The following is a 23,613-nucleotide window of genomic DNA, read 5'->3' as shown; positions in this document are numbered from 1 at the left end:
TATAGGTTCCAGCTCTACCTTTGTCACAGAACAAGGCAACATCATCACTCACAATGACAACATCAGATACTGGAAAGCACAGATAGCGCACACCCATATGACGTAGCATGCATAATGAAGCATAGTAGCACAGTGTTTCAGGCACAGTAGCCACAAGGGAAAATGATGATTCACATGAACACAATGAAATTAGAGAACTGTCCAGTCTGTCACTGTTTTTAGAGTTAGCCACAGATATTTTTGTTTTAAGTGTTCTGCTTGAGGGATTCCAGAGTTGTTCGATGGAATGCATTTTATTTGTTTTCTTTCTCTGAGCAGATTTTCCTAAAAGGTTCTTGGATTCTTGGCTAAACATAGTTATAAATATGCTTCTCTTAACCCCCAGGCTACTCTCAGGGCTTTATTAGTCATTGTGTTGTACTATCAAGTGTTACAGCTTTGATTCATCCCTTATGAAATACTTCTCATCATTAAATGACCCTTTCAAATTCAATTCAAATTTTTTTTATAGAGCCTAATATCACAAATCACAATTTGCCTCAGGGGGCTTACAATCTTTACACTAATGTGACAGTGTGTGACCCCCCCCTGTCCTGTAAAGCCTCAAAAGAGTAAGGAAAACATCCCACCCCCAAAAATTCTTTTAACAGAGAAAACAATGGAGGAAACCCCCTCCCAGGATTGACATACGTGCAGGGGATGTTGCATGTACAGAACAGAACAGCAAAATCACATTAAATGCAGGACACATATAGATTATAATTACAAAAGTTAAGAGAATCATTGAGACTGCAACTGACCAACCGAAAGGATAATGTTAAGAGGTGCAAGGCCTGAACTAATCAAAGAATAAGCACTAGTTAAAAAATAAGGCATACAGATGAGTTTTATATTTGGATTTAAAGGCCTCAGAGTCAGATCATCTGATGTCAGCAGGGAGGTTATTCCGGAGAGAGGGGACATGGTAGAAAAACACCCTGCTGCAGGCTGACTTCATTTTGACTTTATTCTGAGAGTGAAGAGCACAGGATGGGACATAAGGTTTAATGAGATCATAGAGATAGGATGGAGCGAGCCCGTTTCCAATTTTGGAAGTCATCAGAAACACCTTAAAGCCTGATCTGACATGAACAGGAAGCCAATGAAGTGAAGCTAAGATTGGTATAATATGATCAAATTTTCTGGTTCTAGTTAAGATACTAGCTGCAGCATTCTGAACCATTTGAAAGCTTTTAGTGCTAGCATAAGCGTGACCAGACAACAAAACAGCACAATTATCAAGCCTGGCTGAAACAAAGGCATGAATTAAGATCTCTGCATGAATTCAACACTGTTTACACATGAGGGGAGATTTATTTGCAGATACATACAATATGAGTTGAAAAATGCACAGAGTACAGTTTTTAACCAATGCTGGATGCAGCACTACAACCTACGTAGCTGCTTGAAAAACAAATTTTTGTCCATCTCCCCTTTAGGCAACCAAGCAGTGACAGTGTGGCCCAGACGCCTCAACTCCTCCGCCGCTACCCGCTGGAAGACCACCACGACTTCCCACTTCCACCAGACGTGGTTTTTTTCTGCCAACCAGAAGGCTGCCTAAGCATACGCCAGCGTAGGGTTAGCCTTCGTGACGACTCCTCGTTTGTTTTCACGCTGACCGACAAGGACTCAGGAATCACTCGCTACGGAATCTGCGTCAACTTCTACCGCTCTTTTCAGCGAGGACATCATCGCACTCGTGGGGACAAAAGCAGCCACACAGAGACAGCAGCACAGGCCGCGGAGACTGCTAGTGAAGGGTCGGACGGCAGTGGTGGAGGCCCACAGTCCACATTGTCTCCACCCAAAAATGCAGAGTCAGCACCTCCACCTGCCTCTGGAGAAGAAGGTGTACAAGCGGCTGCCGAGCAAAACGCTGGCAAGTCCCCACAGCACAGACGAAGCGCTGCTAAGATGGCAGCCAGGAACCGCAACAGCACGCTGACCTCGCTGTGCATACTCAGCCACTACCCCTTCTTCTCCACCTTTAGGGAATGCCTATATATTCTCAAGAGGCTGGTGGATTGCTGTAGTCAGAGGCTAACTCAGCGAGCTGGGCTCCCTCGCGCCACCCAGAGGTGAGGCTTAAGACTGTATCTTAAAATGTACATGCAGCTCTTCTGTGTTGCTTACTTTTACACTACCATTTCACCCTGGTGCACCCTAGTGAAATAGTTAGACAGTTAAGAAAAAAACTTCATTGCAGAACCAATCCCAAGTCTTTAGGGCAGGCCTTCATATTGGGGTGGTAACATTATGTGCTTACTGCTGAGGAGAATGGGAGGAGAGCATTGTTTGTGGTAAGGTGTGTCCTTGAAAAAATGTAAGGGGCAAAGTTTTGTTTGTGGCTGTTGTCACTGTCATTCAAGCCACTAAATTGCATTTAGAAATCCCCAGACTGTCAGGTATCGGAAGATACGGATATTAATTCAGATTGCAGGGTTATTCAGTAAGACTGATGATTTTTAAAAGTAACTAAGTAGATTACATAGTGTAATGCATACTTAAATATGATTATAGTGACAAACTTGGAAAGAATACTAATAAAATAAAATGTTTTGTTGTAATTAGTGACTTCCACCTCTGCCCTGGTGCACATTAAAACCTACTCACATGGCTATTAAAACAAACATTTTACACTAGAAATACCAAAACCTGGTTGATTATTGTGAAATTGCTGAGCACATTTATTATGATGGTCATTTGAAATTACTTTACCTCAGTGTGCAATTATTTTCTGAAAAAAGAATTCATGCTTGCAATTATGGTAGATAAACACTTACTGCTTTTGACACTCTTTGACCTTTTTTTGTTGTGCAATCTTTAGGCCAAATGTCAGCTTTGGTCGCAAGAGCTCATCATCTAACAGGCAGATTGCCGTTAAATTTGCTGAGTACATTCATATTACCAAAGGGATAAAACCTTTGATTTTAATGAACCCAGGACATTTACTCTGACGTCACCAATTCCAAATCCTTGACTTGCTCAGTACATCTTTCATTCCTATCAAAAATGTTGTATTATATAACGTAATTAATTTCATCGCCTCTAGGGGGTAAGACTTAAAAGCAATTGGCCCATAGTAAGTCTACATGCACACCCATTAATTATTTAAAAGAATGAATATCACTGCTTAAAAATGCAAGATAATTAGGTAAATATAGGTCATGCTTCATCAGCTCTGAGCCGCGGAATAGCATGACGTGGCATTGCGTGCAAATAAGGACTGCACAATTAATGTGCAATTTCACAATTTTTTGATATTGGAAATATGTCAGACAGCATTATAATGAAATCCTTTAGTGCTGCAGAGATGTTCTGGCCTAAAAAATCTTGTTCTCCTGATGTAAGAATTTTTTTTTGGTACAGACCCTGACAAAAATCATGATTTTAAAAGTATTTTTCAATGAAAATGAAAATTGTGATGTAAAAACAGCCATTCCCTCTAATTCTGAATCATATTGCAATCTCAATATCTGTCACAGTGTTTGCAGTATAATTTCTTTTTATCATATTGTGCAGCTTATTGCAGATTATTGACCACACAAACACAGAGTTCATAGTTTTTTGCTTCAGTTTAACATTTACAAGGCTAGAAAAGTTGTGAAAACAATAGCAAATATGTGTTGCTTTTACAGTGTTCCCGCTGATGTTTTCTTCAGTGCCCACTGCTTTCTTTCTCCCCCCATCTGCTTCTCTCATTGTCCACCTGTTCTGGGTATGTTTGTGTTGCAGCATTAACACAAGAGCCTTTGTCCGTGGCTCTGTGTAGTTTTGCAGGCCATCTGCAGCCTGTGTCATGTTTTCACAGAACACTTTATGCTATCACACTCCACCTTGATGATAAATAATGGACACCAAAATATCAACAGTGCATTTAAAAGATTTAGTTTTGAATGATCTATATTACAGCAAATATTAGTTAACCTGGTGTTATAGGGTCAGAGGCTGCTTTTAAGAATGACTGTTGTACAACTTTGTATGTTAAGTCATTTCTCAGACATGTGACCAAAAATGGTCATGTTGAGAATTAGTTGCATATGCCAGAATTTGTTCATGATAGTTGCTTGAGAGTTGTGTACCTTTTCTATAAATGGGATGAAGTTATAGTCCTAAACAAGAAAATAAAAGCAGAAAGTGTGCAGTGGCTGCATGGTATACCCACTCAACTGTAGATACAACATCATGAAGAGGTGGTATGTAGTGTGGTATTTTGACTAACAGACCAGAGAGGTCTACTATGAAGCGAGATTAATGGGTTAGCGAGGTATGTTGAGTCTAATTTCAGAATTTTCAGTGTCACAAAGATGGCTTTATTTTAACCTGGCTAGATCCAGGTCATATTAAGAGTATATTAAATTTTCCATAAAAAAACGCTGCTCTTTAACAAATTCTTTTCTTTATAAAGTTCTTTATGAGCGAAATAGATTATAAATTATATTATATTATAAATTGAGGGCCTTTGACCTTTGTAATATCAACAAACAAAGCCATTTAATGTAGAAATGTAACATAATGTAATGTAACAGTAGCACAAACTGTTTGCATCGCACTGTCACGGGAACCTCCATTTGGTTTGATTAGAAAATTAATTAGTCTGTCCTATTTATCATGGAAACTCTTCAATCAGTTACATTGATTTTACTTTAATTTGGCCAAAAACTGAAGTGAAATCCTCATCTCTGTCGTCATGGGACAGTGTCAGACTGACAGCATCATGTTTCAACCTGCTGTGTGAAGTTAAATCGTGCAGTTGTCATGTTAGAAATAAATGGCAGCATTAAGATCGCATTCAGTCGTTCGGCAATTTTCTGACAGCATTCTTCTTCTTCTGCCTCATTTGCAGCAATAGTGTTGCTTTTTTGAGTGATATTTTTTTTAAATATTTTCCACAGTTCTTAATTATAACAACCTGTTAATTCTGTCTGAAGTGGGCAGCTCGTGACTGACGCACCAAATGACGCACCAACCGCCCTTTTTTATGTGAGCGCACACAGAGTCTGAAGAAGAAAGCTTGAGTTAACAAAGCAAGTTGATAACCACTGTTGTGATATCTGTTATCTCTAACTGGAGTTTTAGGTTTTGTCAAGCCAGCTCATGCAACGAAAGCCTGGCTGTGTTGAGCTTCCTTCATAGTACAGCTCTCTGAAGCAAAGAGTTGATCATATTGTATGTTGATTTCTTTTAATTAGCTACCAAGCGTGATTGGCTCATATTTTATTTAAGCCGCAGAAAGTACCCACAGCTGTACATTGTGTTTTGTTGTGACGTTGTGTTGTGGCAGTATTTGCTGTGCTCTTGTAGATATTTTGTTGCCATGGGTGACACAATAGATTGCAATTTTGGAGTGACAAAGTGTTAATTAGGCTGTCACTTCCCACTGGCTTGGGCCCAGTGTGATTGTTGGTCACCCAAGGTGCACGTTTTCCCCACAGTCATCTATTTATAGCTGGAGCACCAGTGCAGCTTTCTCCCTCATCACAACAAGGGATTGTGGGAATGTGTAATGCACAGTTAATCTCATACCTTGACATATTATTCTCTGGTAAAATGCTGCAGCATCTCGAAATATCATCAGTGTACAACTGTGGTTTCTCCGATAGCCTCGAAAAGGCCATTCAAGCCAAAGGCTCAACAGACTTTTCTTTCTTTTCTCTTTTTTTTCCTGATATGGTTGAAATGTGGTGTGGTGATGATGACAGAGAAGGAGGGGAACCATTGCATAATGGCTGCAAGCGCTTGATGGTATGGCGGCTCTGACAGATTGAGGTCTCTGGCTGCCTTTGGGTAGCAGCTGCAGTTGGTGGGAGGGCTCCTAAGGACTAATGATTTATCTCCCTCCTTGCTACACACACACACACACACTGGGTATCCACTCTAGAAGGGTTTAATGGCACCACATGTGTGGAGTGGAAGGTTTTTACATGAATATTTTGACAGTTGCTTAAGAGACTTTCCTGTGTTTTCAGTCTCATTTGCACATCATGTTAGTGATTTCACTGGGTGTTTGCTGAAGCATCATGGTAGCTGTTTGCAGTAATAAAATGAGCAAATGAATCATTTTAATCTGGTTTTAACTGTAAAATTACAAGTAACTGAAAACACTATGCTGTTTGTTAAGCTTAACATATTTTGCCTGTCAGTGAAACATTTTTGATTGTATGAATGCTATTGGAAATCACTATGTACAATGTCAGTTTGTAGTCATGCTCTTACACAATATGCAGCATGTTTTCTTTTCCTGCAGTTTCTCGTGACTGTTCAGTAATTTTCAGTTTGACCCTTGAGACACAAGCAGTCCCAGTATGGTGTTGCATTTTAAGAGTGATGTTTGCATTGATATTAATTTCATATTTTGTAGTATTTGTACTATTTCTGTGGGTTGTTTCAGTTCATGAGCAGTATGATGAGACAAAATTATGTTATTCATCCTCTTAAGTGCTTCGTGCGTCTTTAGGTAGTATTAAACCAATCGATCCTTAAGTTGGTCAAGCAAAAGCTACTCACTGTTTCTTCTCCAATTTGAGGATCTATTTATTCTCTCTGTTATATCATTATAAATTCAGTACCTGTTTATCTGGACTTTTGGTCAGAAAAAACAAGACATTTGAAGGTGTCATAAAACTGTTGATAAAAAAAAACAACCAATTTGGAGATATTGCATTTTGGGGCATTTTTTACAATTGTTTGACATTTTAGAGATCAAGAATAAAAATAATGTTTAATGAAAATAATATAGAAATTTAAATTAAACACTTCTGTGTGCAATGAGTTCTCAATATACACTTGATTTATGTCCTTCCTAGGGACACCATGTGGCGGGTGTTCACTGGGGCCTCGTCTGTGGACGAGAAAGGCAGCCAGCTGCTGGCCGACCTGCGGGAGATCGAATCCTGGGTGTACCGGTTGCTGCGCTCACCGGTACCAGTGGCAGGTCAGAGGCGTGTGGATGTGGAAGTCCTGCCCCATGAACTCAAACGAGCACTCACCTTTGCCCTGCCTGACAACTCTCGCTTCTCCATGGTCGACTTCCCCCTGCACCTGCCTTTAGAGCTGCTGGGTGTGGACGCCTGTCTTCAGGTCCTCAGCTGTGTCCTGCTAGAGCACAAGGTAAGGACAGGCACAAACAGTCCCTTATCAATAATTAACAATCATAATTGGAGCTGTCTCTTTGTTTTCCTTTTTACTGCGGTATGGACAAAGTATGATGGGTAATATGAAGACTGGAAATAAAGACACTTCATCTCTGTCACTCCTGTCATTAACATTAGAAGCATTAGTAGGGATGTAATAGAATTCCTCATTTGGCTGGTGCTGGTGTAGTGTTCTGTTGTTGCTCTTGGTTTACAGTGACATTGATACACAGACTCATTTGCAGCCATCCAGAATCAAACCTAAGCTTCACAGCTTCAGTCACACTGCTGACACACCATACTGCTGCAAAAATGCTGGACAGTCTCTGCTTTTCTATCACACAGTGTTTCTAAAATATATAATTTATCTGGGCAACCTGCCTAAATAGATGTTCTGCCACCCAAAAGACTCTGCTTAAAATGAAGATTGATTGAAAAGTCTCTCTGAATGCTGCATCCATGTGCAGTCTTTAGGTGTAAGCTTCTGTGTTGTTTGCAGCCCACCCAACCTTCTCCTTTTTCGGGGTCGACCACTGCAAATAAATTCTCAACCTGGATGAAACGCTGCCATCTTGTATTCATCCGTTTTGGTCTTTTGAAGATGAATTCAATACATCATTAAATTCAGTCGGGCTGAACTAAGTGCTGTCTGAAAGCTTTCTGAGTGACTTCCTTTCAAGGCCTTTGTGCTGCCAAATGAATTTTTCATAACAGTTCAGTTTTCAATGTTGCAGTTATGAATCCAAGGTAAACTCTGGATGTTCACATCTTTACATTTCAGTCAAAAAGAAGAAATAGGGTTAGATTGTACAAATAATTATGTGATGGAGCAGCAGAACAAGAAGTCAATAGACTGTGTGTCTGTTTATGTGCATATTACATAAGAACATAACAGGGCAGCGATCACCCAACAAGTTTATAATGTAATATACAGGAAAATAAAAGTTTGCAATGTTTGCCTTATAAATCCTTTATTTTGTGTTTTTGTGTTTTCCTGTTTTTCTCAGGTCATTCTTCAATCCAGAGATTACAATGCTTTGTCTATGAGTGTCATGGCCTTTGTGGCCATGATCTACCCTCTGGAGTACATGTTCCCCGTCATCCCCTTACTGCCGACATGCATGGCCTCTGCTGAACAGGTAAAACTTGTCATTTGTTTTAAAGCCTCTAGAAATTTTGCCTGAAATAGTAAAAATGCACATATGTTATCAAGGTTAACTGTCTCTTCAACACTCATACAATTCTGAGTGAATATAAATGTTCAGAATTATAAAATCTAGTTAAAAAACATTAATTTTGCTGTTAAGACTTTCTCAAGACCGTGTAGGCCTGACAGAGCATGTTTTGATTGACGTCTCCCTCAAGAGTACTGGCACAAAAGCTGAGCTGTGGATAGCATCACCAGAAAAACGTAATTTAGCCACCTAAGAAAAATCTATATCAGTTTAAGTGTATGTTATATTTAGAATATTTTCACAGCATTGCCATCAGACAGCCTTTTCTTTTGGGAAACTGAACCCACCATCTATGCTCTTTTGAAAGCCATTAGACACCTTTGACAAAAATGGTAATTTTGCCTTGCAGACCGCATGAGCTGCTGGACTACCACTGCCTTGACTGGTCTTTTCATTAGTTTAGATCTGAATTAACCTTACTTACCGTGCTTCAAAGCAGCAGTAGACCAGCAGCTCCCGTGTTCTGTGAGGTAAAATTACTGTTTTTGTCAAAAGAGTCTGGAACAGTTTAACATCTTACAATACCCATTGTTAAGTTGGTGAGTTGTTGAGTTGGCCCAGACTCAAAGAGGCAGATGAATCAGGAGCAGAAAACTTTTGTTGCACTTGTGTAAGTGGGACAACTGATGTGCATTTTTCATGGTTAGTTTGCAGAATTTTTGTAATAAATGTCTGAGCATGAACGTGCCAGTTCAAACCCAATATAAGGCAATATTTTAAATTTTTTCTTACTATTATGTACATAAGACCCTAAATTACATAGTTAGAAGGCTACTGTGGATCTGAGTTACCAGTGGTTTTAAACATGTTTTAAGTAAGTGGATGATTTTTACCAAATGTCCAGTTTTTAATTGCAAATGCTCTCTGTTGTGGTAACATCAGATTGTGACTGACTGGTCTGTTTTCTTCTCCCCACAGCTCCTTCTTGCCCCAACTCCCTACATTATAGGTGTACCAGCCAGCTTCTTCCTCTACAAATCTGATTTCAAAATGCCAGACGATGTGTGGCTTGTGGACCTTGACAGCAGCAAGGTCAGTGCACCAGCATGGCATTCTACTCCTCCCTCTGACCTTGTTTTGTCTGTTTTTATGATATCCAGATTTAACTGACAGTAAGTCTATTAGTTTAGCAGCTTTTATTCTTATTTGTCTAAATATAATTTTTTTTTTGTCTGCAGGTTATAGCACCCACCAATGCAGAGATTCTACCACCTCTTCCAGAGCCAGAAGCAGGCGAGCTTAAGAAACATCTGAAACAGGTACTGCATTAAATTTGTCTTATTCTTCTTAAATTTTTTATCATTGTAACATTTTCAGATTCTGCTGCACTGTGGCAGCCAGGGCTCAGCCAAAAATCAGTGCAACCACTGAACCACCCAAACCCATTTTACAGAGAAATTTCTTAAACCCAGGTACTGCTCTGGAGCCAACGTTTTATTGTTTGTTCCTCTGAGTTTTAGTAAATGGACTCTTATATGAATGTAAAATTTCTCTTTCAGCAGTGTGAAGAGTAGGTGCTTCGTTCTTCAACACAGTTGTATGTATTGTAGATGAGTGTGAGAGCATTTGAAATGGGTTTTGTAGCACACTAACATAAACAAATGTTTTTCTTTTCTTTTTTCCCCCATTTTCTTTGCATGCTCTAGCTCTTGGAGGTAAAATCAGATCGTAGGACCCTGCTACCCAAGCAAAACCTTTAGTAATGCTGGTGTTAACTAACTTGCCCCCCAACCTGATTATCTAACATAACATTAGAAACTGGTTCTGATTCATGGGCACACCTTTTCTTTTTTTGCACTTCCACACTGCAAGCAAAACCAGTAACATATCCCACAAGAAGTCCCTTCTTGTCACATTTGAAAACTCCTGATATGATCATTGAGTATGCTTATTGCCTAAGACAAGTTAACTTAGACTTAACTTTCACCCCGCCTTGCATCTTTGTTTTTCCACAGTAATTCCAAAACTTTAAGAAGTTAGTCACATTTTTTTTTTTACAAGTTTACCGGTTATCTGAACTCTTATTTGCATGACAATAGGAAGAAAAATGTTAAATGTTTCTTAAGCATAATAAAGCTCACAAATAGCAACAATAAGCTGTGTTATAACCTAATGAGAAGTAATATACCTGATGTAATTACCTCAAACAGAAAAGGCTAACCTGATCCAGCCCAATTGAAAGGATTTTCAAACAGGTGGAGAGAGGTGGTGTAAATCTTTGATAATTCACACAGTAGGAAAATAGTAGCACCTAATAACCATGTGAACACTTAATCCAGTTGATTCTCACTGGTTGGATTAAATATATTCTGTCTGCACGTTTGTCCCTCATGGGGGTGATGTGGTTGAAGTGAGTTGTGCCTATACTTACAAGTGTTATAAAATAGTTACAGGAAGCTCTGTAGTCATTGTCAACAACAGTACATTGCAGATCCACTTCTTATGTGTTACACCTTTCACAATAAAGGCCCAAGACATGTACACTGTGTAAATGCTTATCAGAGGGAACTTAAATTCACTCAGAACATTTCACCAGAAGGCAACTTAATAAAATGCATTACAGTAACATTAGGTGGTGTGAACAGGAAGGAACCACTTCTTCTTTTGTATTTACAGCAGACTAGATGTTAGATGATAGAATGAATACAACCAGTATACAGTAGAAGTTTGCTTTTATGTTCCGTTCATACATAACTTCATGTTCTTGAAACTAATTTAAAGTTACTTTAAAGTTAGTTTAAAATCCTTGCATACTCCTACTGTATTTTTTTTTTTAAATATGCCTTGAATCAGAGCCGGTTTGTTAGCAGTGTGTGATTAGCAGCTCTCTCCCTGTGTGCGGGTGTGTGACTGAGAGGCTGGTGTGTAGGAGTGTGCAAAGCCTCAGATTAGCAGTTGTGTATTTGGAAACAAGCACACAATATTGATATCTGTGAATGGAGAAAATGTCACTGACAATGGTTTAACTGATTATCTGAAGACTGTGATGCCAAAGCAGAATGCTGCTGATGTGAGAGTCACTGAAAATACTTGCACTTAACACTGGCTAACTCAAATAAATTGGTCCCAGAGGAGCTACTGATTTATTAATGGTGGTTATATTTCTGCTCACCCTTTTTTGGAATAATTAGAAGTTACAAGTAAGACTTTTATTTAGCTACAGGTGCTTTATTGTGCAAGTATTTTATATCTGTTTCTGAAAAGATCTGCTGTTTTGTATGTTATGTCATTACCACTCCATTGTAACCACTGGTTTGTCCCAGTTGGTCACCATGGATGGTCTTCATGTGTCTTTCAGTGGCTGGATTCTGTAGGTGAAGAGTGGTTTTTGGTCACATAATTGCTTTGTCTGTGTCTCTCACTGTCTTTCATGTTGAGCATAAAAAGCATCTTTTCTTTCTTCATATTCCTCTTTCTCTTTTGGTCTTATCTCTCCTCACTCTTACTCAGTCCTGCAAATTTCTCTTGCACCACTGGCCGTCCATCACCTTGTCAAAACGAACACAAATTTATCTTTTCTTATCTCCTTTCTTCAGTAAATTGCAGAATTGAAAATAGAAGTGATGAAACGGCAAGACACCTTTCTCATTGCAAAATCAAAAATAACATCAGCATATTTTTTCATGAAGTTAGCTCTATTTGAGTCACATTTGGGTGGTGCCAAATTATACTTAATATATCGGTGTCAGCAAAAACAGAGAAATAGGGAAGTACTGTTGAAAGGAGACAAAGAAAAGAAAGGGAAAGGGCCGTGGTGATGACCCTTCCGTCATGTGCTGTTCCAGTGTCAGTCACGACGTTATCATCCCAGGCCTTCATGTGATTCTCCTCGCATCTCTCTTATCCCCTTCCTAGTGTCTGGTTAGGTTGACCGTGATCACCCAAAAGCAGATCTTCTCCTCTGAAAATAAGGTTACTCATTTCTCCTCCTGTGGAATGTGTAATGCCCCTGCACGGATATCTTCTTCTCTCTCTCACATTATTTTGCTTGTCACTACTACTACTTGTCTCCTACTCTTCAAGACTTGAATAAAAAATGCATAACAGTGTCACAGAATGTTGCGGACCAGTTCTTGATACACTGCTTAGCTCTGGCTTGAGCATGACTGAATGTGCGTGCATCTATCTTGGCATCAGTGAGTGTTCTCGTAACCAAAACAAGATATGATGAAGCTAATCACTTTGACAAAGTTAACATTCATCCAGACCCAGCAACTAAATGTTCCATTATGCTAAGCTAAACATTGACACTTGAGTCTGCAGCAGTTCCCTCAAAGCAAACCATGCATAGTGACTTACTTCCCTTGTGCCCCTCCTCTCCAAAATGACACACCCACTACAGGCATCAACATGCACAAAAATTTCAGCTACTGTATAAAAACAAGAGGAAAATAATATTGTAAAATCAGTAAAAATGGGGAAAATCTGTGTTGGGACCCTACGGTTTATCAACTCTTACATCTCTTTAGCTCACTGATGGGCAGCAGAGATGCTTGGTAGTAAGAGGGATTACTATTTAGATCAATTCTAACAATTTGGATTATCCCATAAAATCCCTTAAACCATATAAAGTCCCGATTTGTGCAGTGAGTCCCTTTGGCCCTAACCATTTTCCCTCTATAGAGAAGGAAAATGTTTGCATAATGTCCCATTAAGAGCAGAAACTGATATTATTTACCCAAATGTTGATGCCAATCGTGGGAGTGGTCCATCACAGCGCTGTATTGTTGTGTTTAGATCCACTGCTGTTTTTGTAATTTGTGTCACTGTCACCTGTTCTAGGCCTTGGCCAGTATGAGTTTGAACACCCAACCCATTCTGAACCTGGAGAAGTTCCAGGAAGGTCAGGAGATGCCCCTGCTGCCACCTGGACGCGATAAAGCCTCGCCATCATCCACAGAGTTCAACCCGCTAATTTACGGCAATGATGTTGATTCTGTGGATGTAGCCACCAGGCAAGCCACAAATGTCTCTTTACTTTGTCCATTGTCATGTTTCTGTCTGTCTATGTAAGGAACGGGGACCGGATGTGGCCCACTGAAAGGTTGTGTGTGGCCAGCAAGGCCATCATGAATACCAAAAATTAAAAACCTAGCAAAGACAGTCAATGACATTTTGCTTACCATTAAATCATTATCAAATCTTTGCTCTGAATGGGACCAATGCTGTCATTTGTAATGATAATGAACTGTATCTTTTGTATAAAACTCTTAACTGTATTCACTCAATGCTGTACATCCATGTTGTTTATGTTGTTCTAATTCTACTTTTGCATGGAGTTTGGGACATTGCCAACAACACAAGTCCACAATTCAATATATCAATTCAGAAAGGATGACCAACTGTAGAAGTAATTAACCTTTTCTTTCACAGGGTTGCTATGGTACGGTTCTTCAACTCCCCAAATGTTCTCCAGGGGTTCCAGATGCACACTCGCACCTTGCGCCTCTTCCCCCGACCTGTGGTGGCTTTTCAGTCATCTTCTTTTCTTGCATCTCGGCCACGGCGCTCTGGCTTTGCAGATAAACTTTCTCACACCCAGGCAGTGGAGTTCTATGGAGAATGGGCTCTAAATCCTTCCAACCTTGCCTTTCAGAGGATACATAACAGTAAGACTAATTTCAGATGAAAGTGGTCTGTATCTCAGTGTTGTGTGAAGTGTTAAAAACATTATACCCTGCAAACTTGTGTTTCAGATGTGTTTGACCCCTCCCTAATTGGAGACAAGCCTAAGTGGTATGCTCACCAGCTGCAGCCTGTGGTCTACCGAGTGTATGATGGGAGCTCCCAGCTGGTCGAAGCTATGGCTGGTCCATTGGAGGATGAAGGCAACGAGTCTGACCCCACAGACAGGTTGGGAAGAACAATAATCCATTTCAATCTGCTTATCTTATTTCTTGGTTTATTTTAGTTTTTGCTGTGTGCAGTTTCACTTAGGCAGCTCTTGATAATATGTATTTGTTGCAGTGGTAGTGACAGTGAGGCATATGATGACTCCAGCTCCTCCTATTCTTCACTTGGAGACCTTGTGAGTGAGATGATCCAAGGTGACATTCAGGGAGACACACCAAGTAAGTTCTCGACTCATTGCAAAAAGTACATTTAACTTATACATACAGTTCCCGTACTTAAAATATTCTACCTTAATGTCCTAGGCCTGGACCCACCTACCCATGCTGCGCTGGGAGATGCTAGTGAGGTTGAGTTTCAACACTACGAGGACTTCAGGGAAGGTCAGGGCCCTGAGGGTCCCCCCGGTGGGGACGGACCTGCCGAACCATCTGATGGACAACCTCTTCGCTCGAGCTCCAGCACAACTGCAAGTTCGAGTCCTAGCACAATCATCCAGGGAGTCAACCATGTATGTAATCATTTCAAACAGTTTTAAGCTTAAATTCACTTTTGGAAACTGTATTTTTATGACTCTGTGCTGGTGTTAGCTGTGGCCAGAAGAATTATGTTTTGGGTTGTCCATCGGTGCATCCACCCCGTTTTCGTGAACATGATATTTCAGGAATGACGTAAGAGAATTTCTTCAAATTTCACACAAATGTCCACCTGGTCTTAACGATGAGCTGATTAGAATTTAGAGGTCAAAGGTCATTGTGACCTCACAATACACACTTTAAGCCATAGCTAAAAAAAAAATTCATACGCTAATTATGCTAAAATTTCACACAGATGTCTAATAGGATAAAATTATGGCACTGTAAAAGGCCAACTTCATTAACATCATAATTTTCTCCAGCAACACCTCTCTGGTCATCATTCAACGCCATAACTCAGACCACATTTCATATTCAGATACTGAATTGGTGTGAAGGATGCATATTTTAGAATGTGTAGCTTCTTTGCAGCAACATCGATATTTGAAATGTTGTAGTCCACCACAAAGTCATTGGTTTTGCTGATTTTTAGCCTCAGCTGATTGTTGCTGTACCATATAATGTCTGTACAGAGATCTGTCAGTTCTCTGTACTCCTTTTTAAAAAAGTCTGCAAGTAAAGGCAGGATGTTTCTCACTGGGAATTATTCACTGGAATCATACTGTTAATATAATGATAACTCCCATTTCACTCAAAAATAAATGTAATACCTTTTATTAAATCCTTTCAAAGTCTTTACTACATATATTCAAATCCAGTCATCATTCATTTATAAAGCACATTTAAAAGCAACTCACAGAACAGGTAGATAAAGTCCCAAACAACAACAGTTATAATATGTGATATATATATAACATATGACTCATCAAGTCTGTACAGACATGGATTTAAAAATGCAACTTGCTGAGTCATACAACCGCATTGATAATTCTAGTTCTTTGTCATCTTTTTACTTTTTAGAAACTAAATGTCTCTTATTTTGATGACTAATTTGGAGAGGGATTTATTTATTTATTTTTTGTTGAGCAGAAAAATGAGTATGTTCAGCTGGTAGTCAGTCAGAATTGATCCAATATGTATTCAAATTAAGAAAGGGACACAAATGCTCACAGAGGAGAAATTTTCACAGTTGCCATTATACGATAGGATTAAGCTTTATTAATCCTCAAGAAGAATCTCTTGTGCCAGAGATCATTTCATGCAAAAAATAGCACCTAATAGAATAACAATAGAAGTAAGAAAAGTTAAATAAAAAAAAGTAAACTAAAATAAACTAATATAGAAAAAGCAGTATAGGCGATGACATTGGTAGTAATAAAACAGTAATAGTAGTAAAATAAATCAATAAAAAAGAATATTGTGCATGATGTTAAACATAATATTGTACATTTTATTGTACATTGTACAAAAATTATATTACACATGATGTTGAAAAAGTAATACTGCACCTAATACTGGTATTACTGTTCTCAGTGTCTGATTGTTTCAGCTGTTCTTCCTGCAGAAAGTCATGCAGTTTGATGGCCATTGGTAGAAAAAGGCTTCCTGTGGCGTTCTGTGGTTAATTAATCTGTGTACTTCCTTTTTCCAGGAGCAGGGGGAACCACCTGAAATGGAAGCATCAGCGAGTGCAGCTTTACAGAACCCTGTCCCTGCTTTGGGCAGTCAGCCGTTCCTCAGACCTGCAGCTGACACTGGCCTGGTGGACCCAGCCAACAAAAAGCAAGAGTATGACAACCCATACTTTGAGCCTCAGTACGGCTTCCCCTCAGAGGATGACCCTGATGCAGAGGAGCAAGTGGAGTCATACACCCCTCGATTCAACCAGAACCTCAATGGCAACAAGTGTGTTAAACTTGTTCATCACTTGAATGAATGCACTATCATCATTCAAATGGGCTCTCTGACCAATCCATGCACTGTTCACTATCAAAACCCAGCATGTCAAATTAATCTCTCCAGTCATGGTGGTCTTGAATCTTTGGTGGTGTGATGTTGTGATGTGGTGTGAATGCTTGAGAGTTTCCCATATGTAGTCTGCACATGTTCCTGTGTCTGTGACGCGCGGCTAATGTCTTTTGGTCATTGATTTAGGGCGCAGCGTCCTTTACGTCCCAGTAGCCTGAGGCTCCCAGGAGAGTCTGACGGGGAGGGAGACTCTCGCAACAGCTCACCAAACTCCACCATTTCCAACAGCAGCAATGATGGATTCGGAGGACTCATGTCATTTGCCAGTAAGAACATTTGAATTTCATTTGCTTTCTTTTCAGTTGCATCCATGGAAAGTGGGCTGCTTTATGTGGGTGATGATGAATTGGAGCGCCAAAACTAAAAGCACTTGTCAGAACCAATTCACCCATTCTTAAAGACTTACCACCCACTTCAAGCTTGCACACACCCACTCAAACAAATTAAAAAATGCTTTCAAATCCAGAGTGTGTGCATTTTACTAGATGAAATTGAACATAATTTTGCCTTGTTTTAGAATATTTTATATATATATATATTTTTTTTTTTGGCTTGACTCTAGAGGACAGAGTGAGTTGTTCTGAAGCAAAGACCTGCCATTGCAATGAACACTGTAAAGTTGGAGTAGAATCAATAGTGTTTCATAAATAATTGCCATTTTTCATTTTAGCAGATGTCAATAATTATTGCTAATTTTTAATGACCTATTTTTAATTGAGACCAGGTTGAATGTAACTTTGAATTTAACCACCTCTCTTTAAATGTAACCATTTTATTTATGCATGTCACCTGTAACACTCTCCCTTGTCAAGGGGTTTGATAGGCTGTTAGGCCACAATGTTTTTGTTATGTGCTTTGGCAGTTTGCATTTATGGTTTCAGGTGAAACTATTAAACATACAGTTGAACATAAAGCATTTAGTGGCTAAAGAATTAGATATATACCTCAGGAGTTAGCTGATATCAAAAAAGGCTAAAAGTCAGTGTTGGATTTGAATTGATGGTGATTGCAAATGAATGCTAATGCTGTTCTGGATGTGTGAAAAGGCAAATGTATCCTTACAACTTCACTATAGCAACTAAAAAGCTTTACTTAGTGCTGCATTTAGCAAATAAATCAGCAATGGCAGGTTTAAATGACCAGTGTGTTGGATTTAGTCCAAGTGTGAAGGAAACCCTATGGTGGCTGCGAAACTCGCAAAAAATGTGAAAAGTCCCATCTAGAGCCACTGTTCTTTTTTCTCTTTTTTCGTTCTCTTTTTTCTGTTACTCTAGACACATTGTGGTGTAACATGGTGACCTCCATGAAATAGGTCATGCTCTGTAGATGTAAAAAAACCCCCCAAAAAAACAAAAAAACACAATTCTTGTTGTCAGGTGATTATACAGGAATATTATATTCTATTTCTGCCATATTCTGCCATTACATCCCTGTAAATCGTACACATTTGATCTTTAAAGAGAGGTTGTTTTTACTGTAGATAAGGATGTTGACATATTTACTATTTGTTAATTCAACAATGTAATTTTTCCTAAAGCTGATATATCACTGTATTGATGAGTGTTTCTCCTAAATTCATGATAATGATGAGTGACGATATAATACCTTAGATTTTTTTTTCTGGTTTTCTGATTATATAATTATCACTCCCACTACAGGCAATCTTTACAAGAACCACGGCACCAGTTTCAGTCTGTCCAACCTTGCCCTTCCCAACAAGGCAGCGAGGGACAAAGCAACGCCTTTTCCCAGCCTAAAAGGTAGAACAACACCGCTTTTACATCTGTTCAAGTTCCTCATGAAATTGGTGTTTTTGTTTATTGTCTGTCCCAGTTGTTCAGTGTGGTTTCAAGAATAATAGGTTATAGGAAAAATTGTAAAAGTTTTGTTTAGGACATACAGGTGGAGTAAGGAGAGCTGATAAAGTTAAAGGATAAGAGTCAACATTTTTTTGTTGTTTTTTTTTTTTAACCCTCTCATTTAATATATATTTTTTTAATCACTGGCTTCATGCTTGCAGTCATGTACCTGTTTGTTAAGTGATTTTTTTAAATGATATTTTATCATACTAATTCAGACACAACACAAATGATTTGGATCCTCTCATTTAATATATTTATAAAATTTTCATAATAAACAAGTCCTAACTCATCATAGATTTTCTTATGGCCAACATTGCTTACCCACTAACAAAACCATAACTAATGTACACATGACTAAACAGAAAAAAAAAACAACTTTCTTAGTATTTTCTTAGTATTTTCTTAACTTTAGTATTCTTAATTCATTTACTGTCTGTCCTTCTCTGCTTTTTTGTTTTCATTTATTTTTCTAAATTGTTTTTTTGGGGTAAAAGAATATTTCAATATTGATATTGAGGAGGAAATGGAGCAAGCAGGTTCGTAGAGCTGTTTTTATAGCCTGACTTTCTTCCCACTGGATTGCCAAACAGATATGGCACTATTTTAAAGGAGAATATTGAGGATATATTAAACAGAGTTTTTCTCTCAAGAGTAATAGGAAAATCCACTCAAAAACAGACTTAACGTTTGAGGTTGCCACCGTTGTGCACAGTTGGTTATTCGTTTGCAGAGACGAGCAACTCTTTCTCATGTGCAGTTTTTCTTAGACGATTGATTAATTTGCGTTTTCTACCATATCTCTAGCTGATGGTGTAGAATGTGTTCTTAATAAGCATGTTGGTATTATTTTAAGCAATACATTGGTACAAATGTGCACCCGAGTATCATTTGGAGGCAGATAGATGTGGGAAGGAAGGTATTTTTCCAAACAGAGAAAGAGGAAGAAATCCAAACCAACTGCAGAATATATGGTTTTAGGGGTATAAGGACTGCAGTTACACATGAATGGAAACCTAAACATAACAAAATAAATCCAACCACAGTCTTAACTGTTATGAACATTAGACAAGGTAGATTATGCAGAGCACAGACACATCTGTTATGCTTTGATTAAGTTACAGGGACTAAAATTGCATTTGGGAATGGAGTCATTAAACTGGCCAATGTTTCTAATTTTGTAGACCAATACAAGGCCAGTACAACTCAGTGGTGGAAGAAGTACTCAGATCTTTTACTGACGTAAAGGTATAAATGCTGTTGTATAAAGATACTAATATCACAGTCTAAAAATAGTCAAGTAAAAGTATAGAAGTGTTTTTCAGCTAAATATACTGAAAATATTAAATGTAAAAGTACTCATTATGCAGAATACCTCCTTTTACCTTCCCGACGGATGCTGGACTTTTGGGGCTGATGCTGATACCTATATAAGGAGTAAAAGAATTCCAATATCAATATATTGACTGATATTCTTTATACAAAATATAATATATGGAGTATATACTTATACACCAAAATCCTTTGTAATAATCCCTCGAAAGTGACAAATATGCAATGGAGGCAGGATATTTTACAGTTTAACAAGAACCTTTATTGTCCAAAATGATATCAAGGCACTGAAGCAGTCCACTTTTACTGGGATTTTAACATTTTTAAATAAGAAAACACAAATAGAGCAAAACGTGTGTACATATTAAACATGAATTAAGAAAAAAGGATCAAATATAATCAGAATCTGCATTATCTTCTGTAAAAAAATTAAGAGTATTATAATGTAGTTTGTCAATATAGAGCCAATTTTTTAAGTACGACTGAGTAGATTAGTAGTACAGTACTTTAGTAAATGTATTTAGTTACTTTCCACCACTGATATGAATTCTGTTTGGGATGGATTTTCCTTTTAACTGAGAGAAAAAACAGGTGAAGCATGGCAATCTAACTCAATAGCTCCACTCCATGTGGAATAGCTGCCATAGAAAATGTTCCGTTCCTTTGATTATGATGTGTTTTGTCTTTGTTGTTCAGACGCCCCTGACAGCCCGGGTATGTTATGTCTGGTGTGATAGTTTGTTTTTAGCCCCCTGGCTAGGCATTTCTTTATCCTTGAAGTGACCTATACCTATCTTACACCCTGTTTCTCAGCATAGGACTAAGATAGAAGACACGCCTTTAATATTGTTCATGTAAATATCCACGCCTTCCCCTCTGTTCCCTTTGCCATTCCGCTCTGTGTGACTGGTGGGAGTCTTCTTGATGCATTATGATGCACACATTCTCCTCTGTGACTTCAGACTGTTATTGGTGTGGCATCTGCACATCCTTACTACTACAACAAGGATGCTCAGTCCTTTTTAACTGCATTTATCCAGTTCATGTTTTAATGTAGTAACATTTATGTCCTTGGATGACGTTCACAGAAAGTTCTGTCCTCCTCAGTGAATGGAATTTATTTCCCTGACTCTCATATGTGTTTGCCTTGCTTGCTTGTTTGGTGGCTCCCATTGTTGAGTGTTTCCTTCCCTTTTTGAGGTTAATCACTATTTTAATCAAAACATTGAAGAAACTTTGAAGATCAAAGGTTTTCTAATGAAGTATTTTCATTTCATTATTTATCCTTTGTGTTTTGTGCTCAAAACTAGATTTCTGCCTTATTTCATTCACAAATTGTAAAAAAACCCAACTTCATTCATTGCTCTAGATTTACATTTTCATTGTTCAACTGTTTCCTTCACATAGTTCAGGCTGATGTATATACAATAAAGTATGAGCTATACGCAGCTCCTACTTGGTAATGTAAATATTGAATGTGTTACCAAACACATGGTATTAGTCTTATCAAACACTTACAGGGTTGAAACCATCATCAGGACATATTGTCTTTTTCTCTTTTCTGTCTGCCCTTTTCTCTTTTACTTTTTCATAGGGATGTAATGATATCAAAAACTCAAGGTACAGTAATACCACGATTAAAAAAAAGCTCACAATACAATATTTGTCGTGATATTAAAAAACAAAGAAAAGTGACGACTTGAAAAAATGTCCCAGATTAAATTATAAATCTGAAGTCCACAGCAATTTTTGTGCAAAAATTATTTTTCCTTTTAAGTTAAAGAGCTTCTAATTTCCATCATTAGTAAAATAAAAGTAGCCAGACATGCCCTAATTAGCTTTTGAAAAAAAAAGAATAAATTGTCTTTAAATTAATGCTTGATTATGTATGTACAATTTCAAAACAAAAACCACTGCAGCCGTCAGAAGCAGTCCTTTTATAAAATAGAATAAAAACAATTAAATAAAATAATTTACTATGTAATATCACGATATATATTGTCACAGTCCAGTACAGGTATTGAGGAAATGTTTTATTGCGGTATCAGGATATTCGATATATCGTTACATCCCTACTTTTTTTATTTTCTGTGTTTTGGCGCCATGTTGAGTGTGCATGTCTGTTATGGGTTGATGTTCAGACTGGTTGTGTCTGGGCCGGTGTCCCTCTCTCTGTCCACTTTTTCGCGGCACTAATTCTGGGTTTTGTGTGCAGTATTTGGGCTAAATTCTCTAATGGAGATAATTACAGAGGCCGGCCCGGGGAGCGGAGAAGGTGGGTTCTGCCCTTTTTATCGAGTGAGCTGCATGCTTCTCCAAGCCAGTCAACTACATCTCCCAGCATCCCCCTCTCTCTATCCTCATTTCAATCACCGTGTGTGTCATCAAAGATCCAGTGGAGCATTTAGTCTGTTGTCTTACATCTCTGCCATTCATAGTGACTGTTCCCCTTCCTCAGACTAACTGTTATTTCACTCCACAGTATGATTAATTTGATTTATTGAACTAGCCTCGTCACAGGCAAGCATCAAAGGACTTATGAGAAGATTTTTACCTAGATGAAACATCACGTAATCACAGGAAAAACTGAAATAATTCATTATGCAACAAATAACTACAGGGAAGCAAAGAGCAACATGCTGGAGATACAGAATAACAATAAAGAAAACTAAGCTAAGCTAATCTACCAGCAGCATCCATTGTTTGTCATTGTTTTCTTGTCTTTTATGCTCCCACAGAGTACAAATGGGGTTGGGCCCAATCATACTGTAATTGTGCTGCAGTGACTATGACAATGAGCAGTGACTATAGTAAATTTATGCAAATGTTGAACCTAACTGCTGAAAACTTTATGTTTTATCATCAGTGAACTAAATTCAGGCTTTTTGCAGACAAAATTCTGGCTGTCTTGACATGTGAGTTGAGTTTTTGGCAACATTACAGTTATTTAGATGAAATGTTCCAGACTTCAATGAAACACACAAAATTCTCCAGAATATATGGAGCATGATCCCTAATCCTGTGAGTTTTGGGTTGCGGTTTGCGGGAACTGAGGCTGTCACTGTTTGTCAGAACTATCTCAAGATGCTTTGGGTGTTTGGTGTAATTACAACAGGACTGAAACAGAATTAATTTTTCAAAAGTATTGGACTCACAGCCTTTTCCGATGGGAAATTGAAGTTATGTCACTTGTTATACAGCTCTCTCCAAAGCAACCAGGCTCCTTTGACAAAACCAGTAATTTTACCTCAAACAACTGCTGTCTTGATCGATTAGTTTGTTTGCGCTATTGTGTGACATTGGTGAATCCAAACTAACTCTTTAAAACAGTGTGTGTGTTTTACATTTACATTTCCTTTTGTAAAACTTTTGTAAAACATTACAAGAAATGACCCTTCACTTATACTGGGGTTTGTCTGGTGATGTTATATTTACAAGGTAGTTCTATATGTTTTATGCACCGCTGTTAAAGAGATATATAATTGCACTAATCCCCAGAAGGGAATCTAGTTTGTTCACCCATGCACAATAAGAAAATATGAGTCAGTCACTTCACAGCAGACAACAATAAAAGACATAATGTTACAATGGTAGTAACGCCAACCCACAAACTAACACATATTTCAAGAGGACTTTATTGGAGCTCAGGAGACCACCG

At 38.4% G+C, this 23,613-nt stretch overlaps 1 protein-coding gene across 18 annotated transcripts in view; it reads left to right on the top strand.

Moving 5' to 3' along the window:
- Window positions 1–23,613, top strand: part of madd (MAP-kinase activating death domain) — a 61,866-nt gene that overhangs the window by 9,025 nt on the left and 29,228 nt on the right. For 8 of the 18 annotated variants that reach the window (XM_084736553.1, XM_084735909.1, XM_084736068.1 and 5 more), the window contains exons 3-17: window positions 1,479–2,120; window positions 6,849–7,152; window positions 8,183–8,314; window positions 9,329–9,442; window positions 9,589–9,669; window positions 12,266–12,322; window positions 13,193–13,365; window positions 13,784–14,019; window positions 14,107–14,263; window positions 14,378–14,481; window positions 14,566–14,771; window positions 16,388–16,641; window positions 16,891–17,030; window positions 18,423–18,524; window positions 22,171–22,230. In XM_084736553.1, coding sequence (XP_084592679.1) covers window positions 1,479–2,120; window positions 6,849–7,152; window positions 8,183–8,314; window positions 9,329–9,442; window positions 9,589–9,669; window positions 12,266–12,322; window positions 13,193–13,365; window positions 13,784–14,019; window positions 14,107–14,263; window positions 14,378–14,481; window positions 14,566–14,771; window positions 16,388–16,641; window positions 16,891–17,030; window positions 18,423–18,524; window positions 22,171–22,230 — 2,762 coding nt within the window. The remainder of the gene's footprint in view (window positions 1–1,478; window positions 2,121–6,848; window positions 7,153–8,182; window positions 8,315–9,328; window positions 9,443–9,588; window positions 9,670–12,265; window positions 12,323–13,192; window positions 13,366–13,783; window positions 14,020–14,106; window positions 14,264–14,377; window positions 14,482–14,565; window positions 14,772–16,387; window positions 16,642–16,890; window positions 17,031–18,422; window positions 18,525–22,170; window positions 22,231–23,613) is intronic. The other 10 variants (XM_084736737.1, XM_084737094.1, XM_084737032.1 and 7 more) reach the window with 3 other exon arrangements.

The sequence above is a fragment of the Lutjanus erythropterus genome, chromosome 1 (assembly GCF_056507025.1).
Source record: "Lutjanus erythropterus isolate fLutEry1 chromosome 1, fLutEry1.hap2, whole genome shotgun sequence".
Classification (NCBI taxonomy): Eukaryota; Metazoa; Chordata; class Actinopteri; order Lutjaniformes; family Lutjanidae; genus Lutjanus; species Lutjanus erythropterus.
The sequence above is the reverse complement of the archived record's forward strand: the minus strand, read 5'-3'. Positions and strand labels throughout refer to the sequence as shown.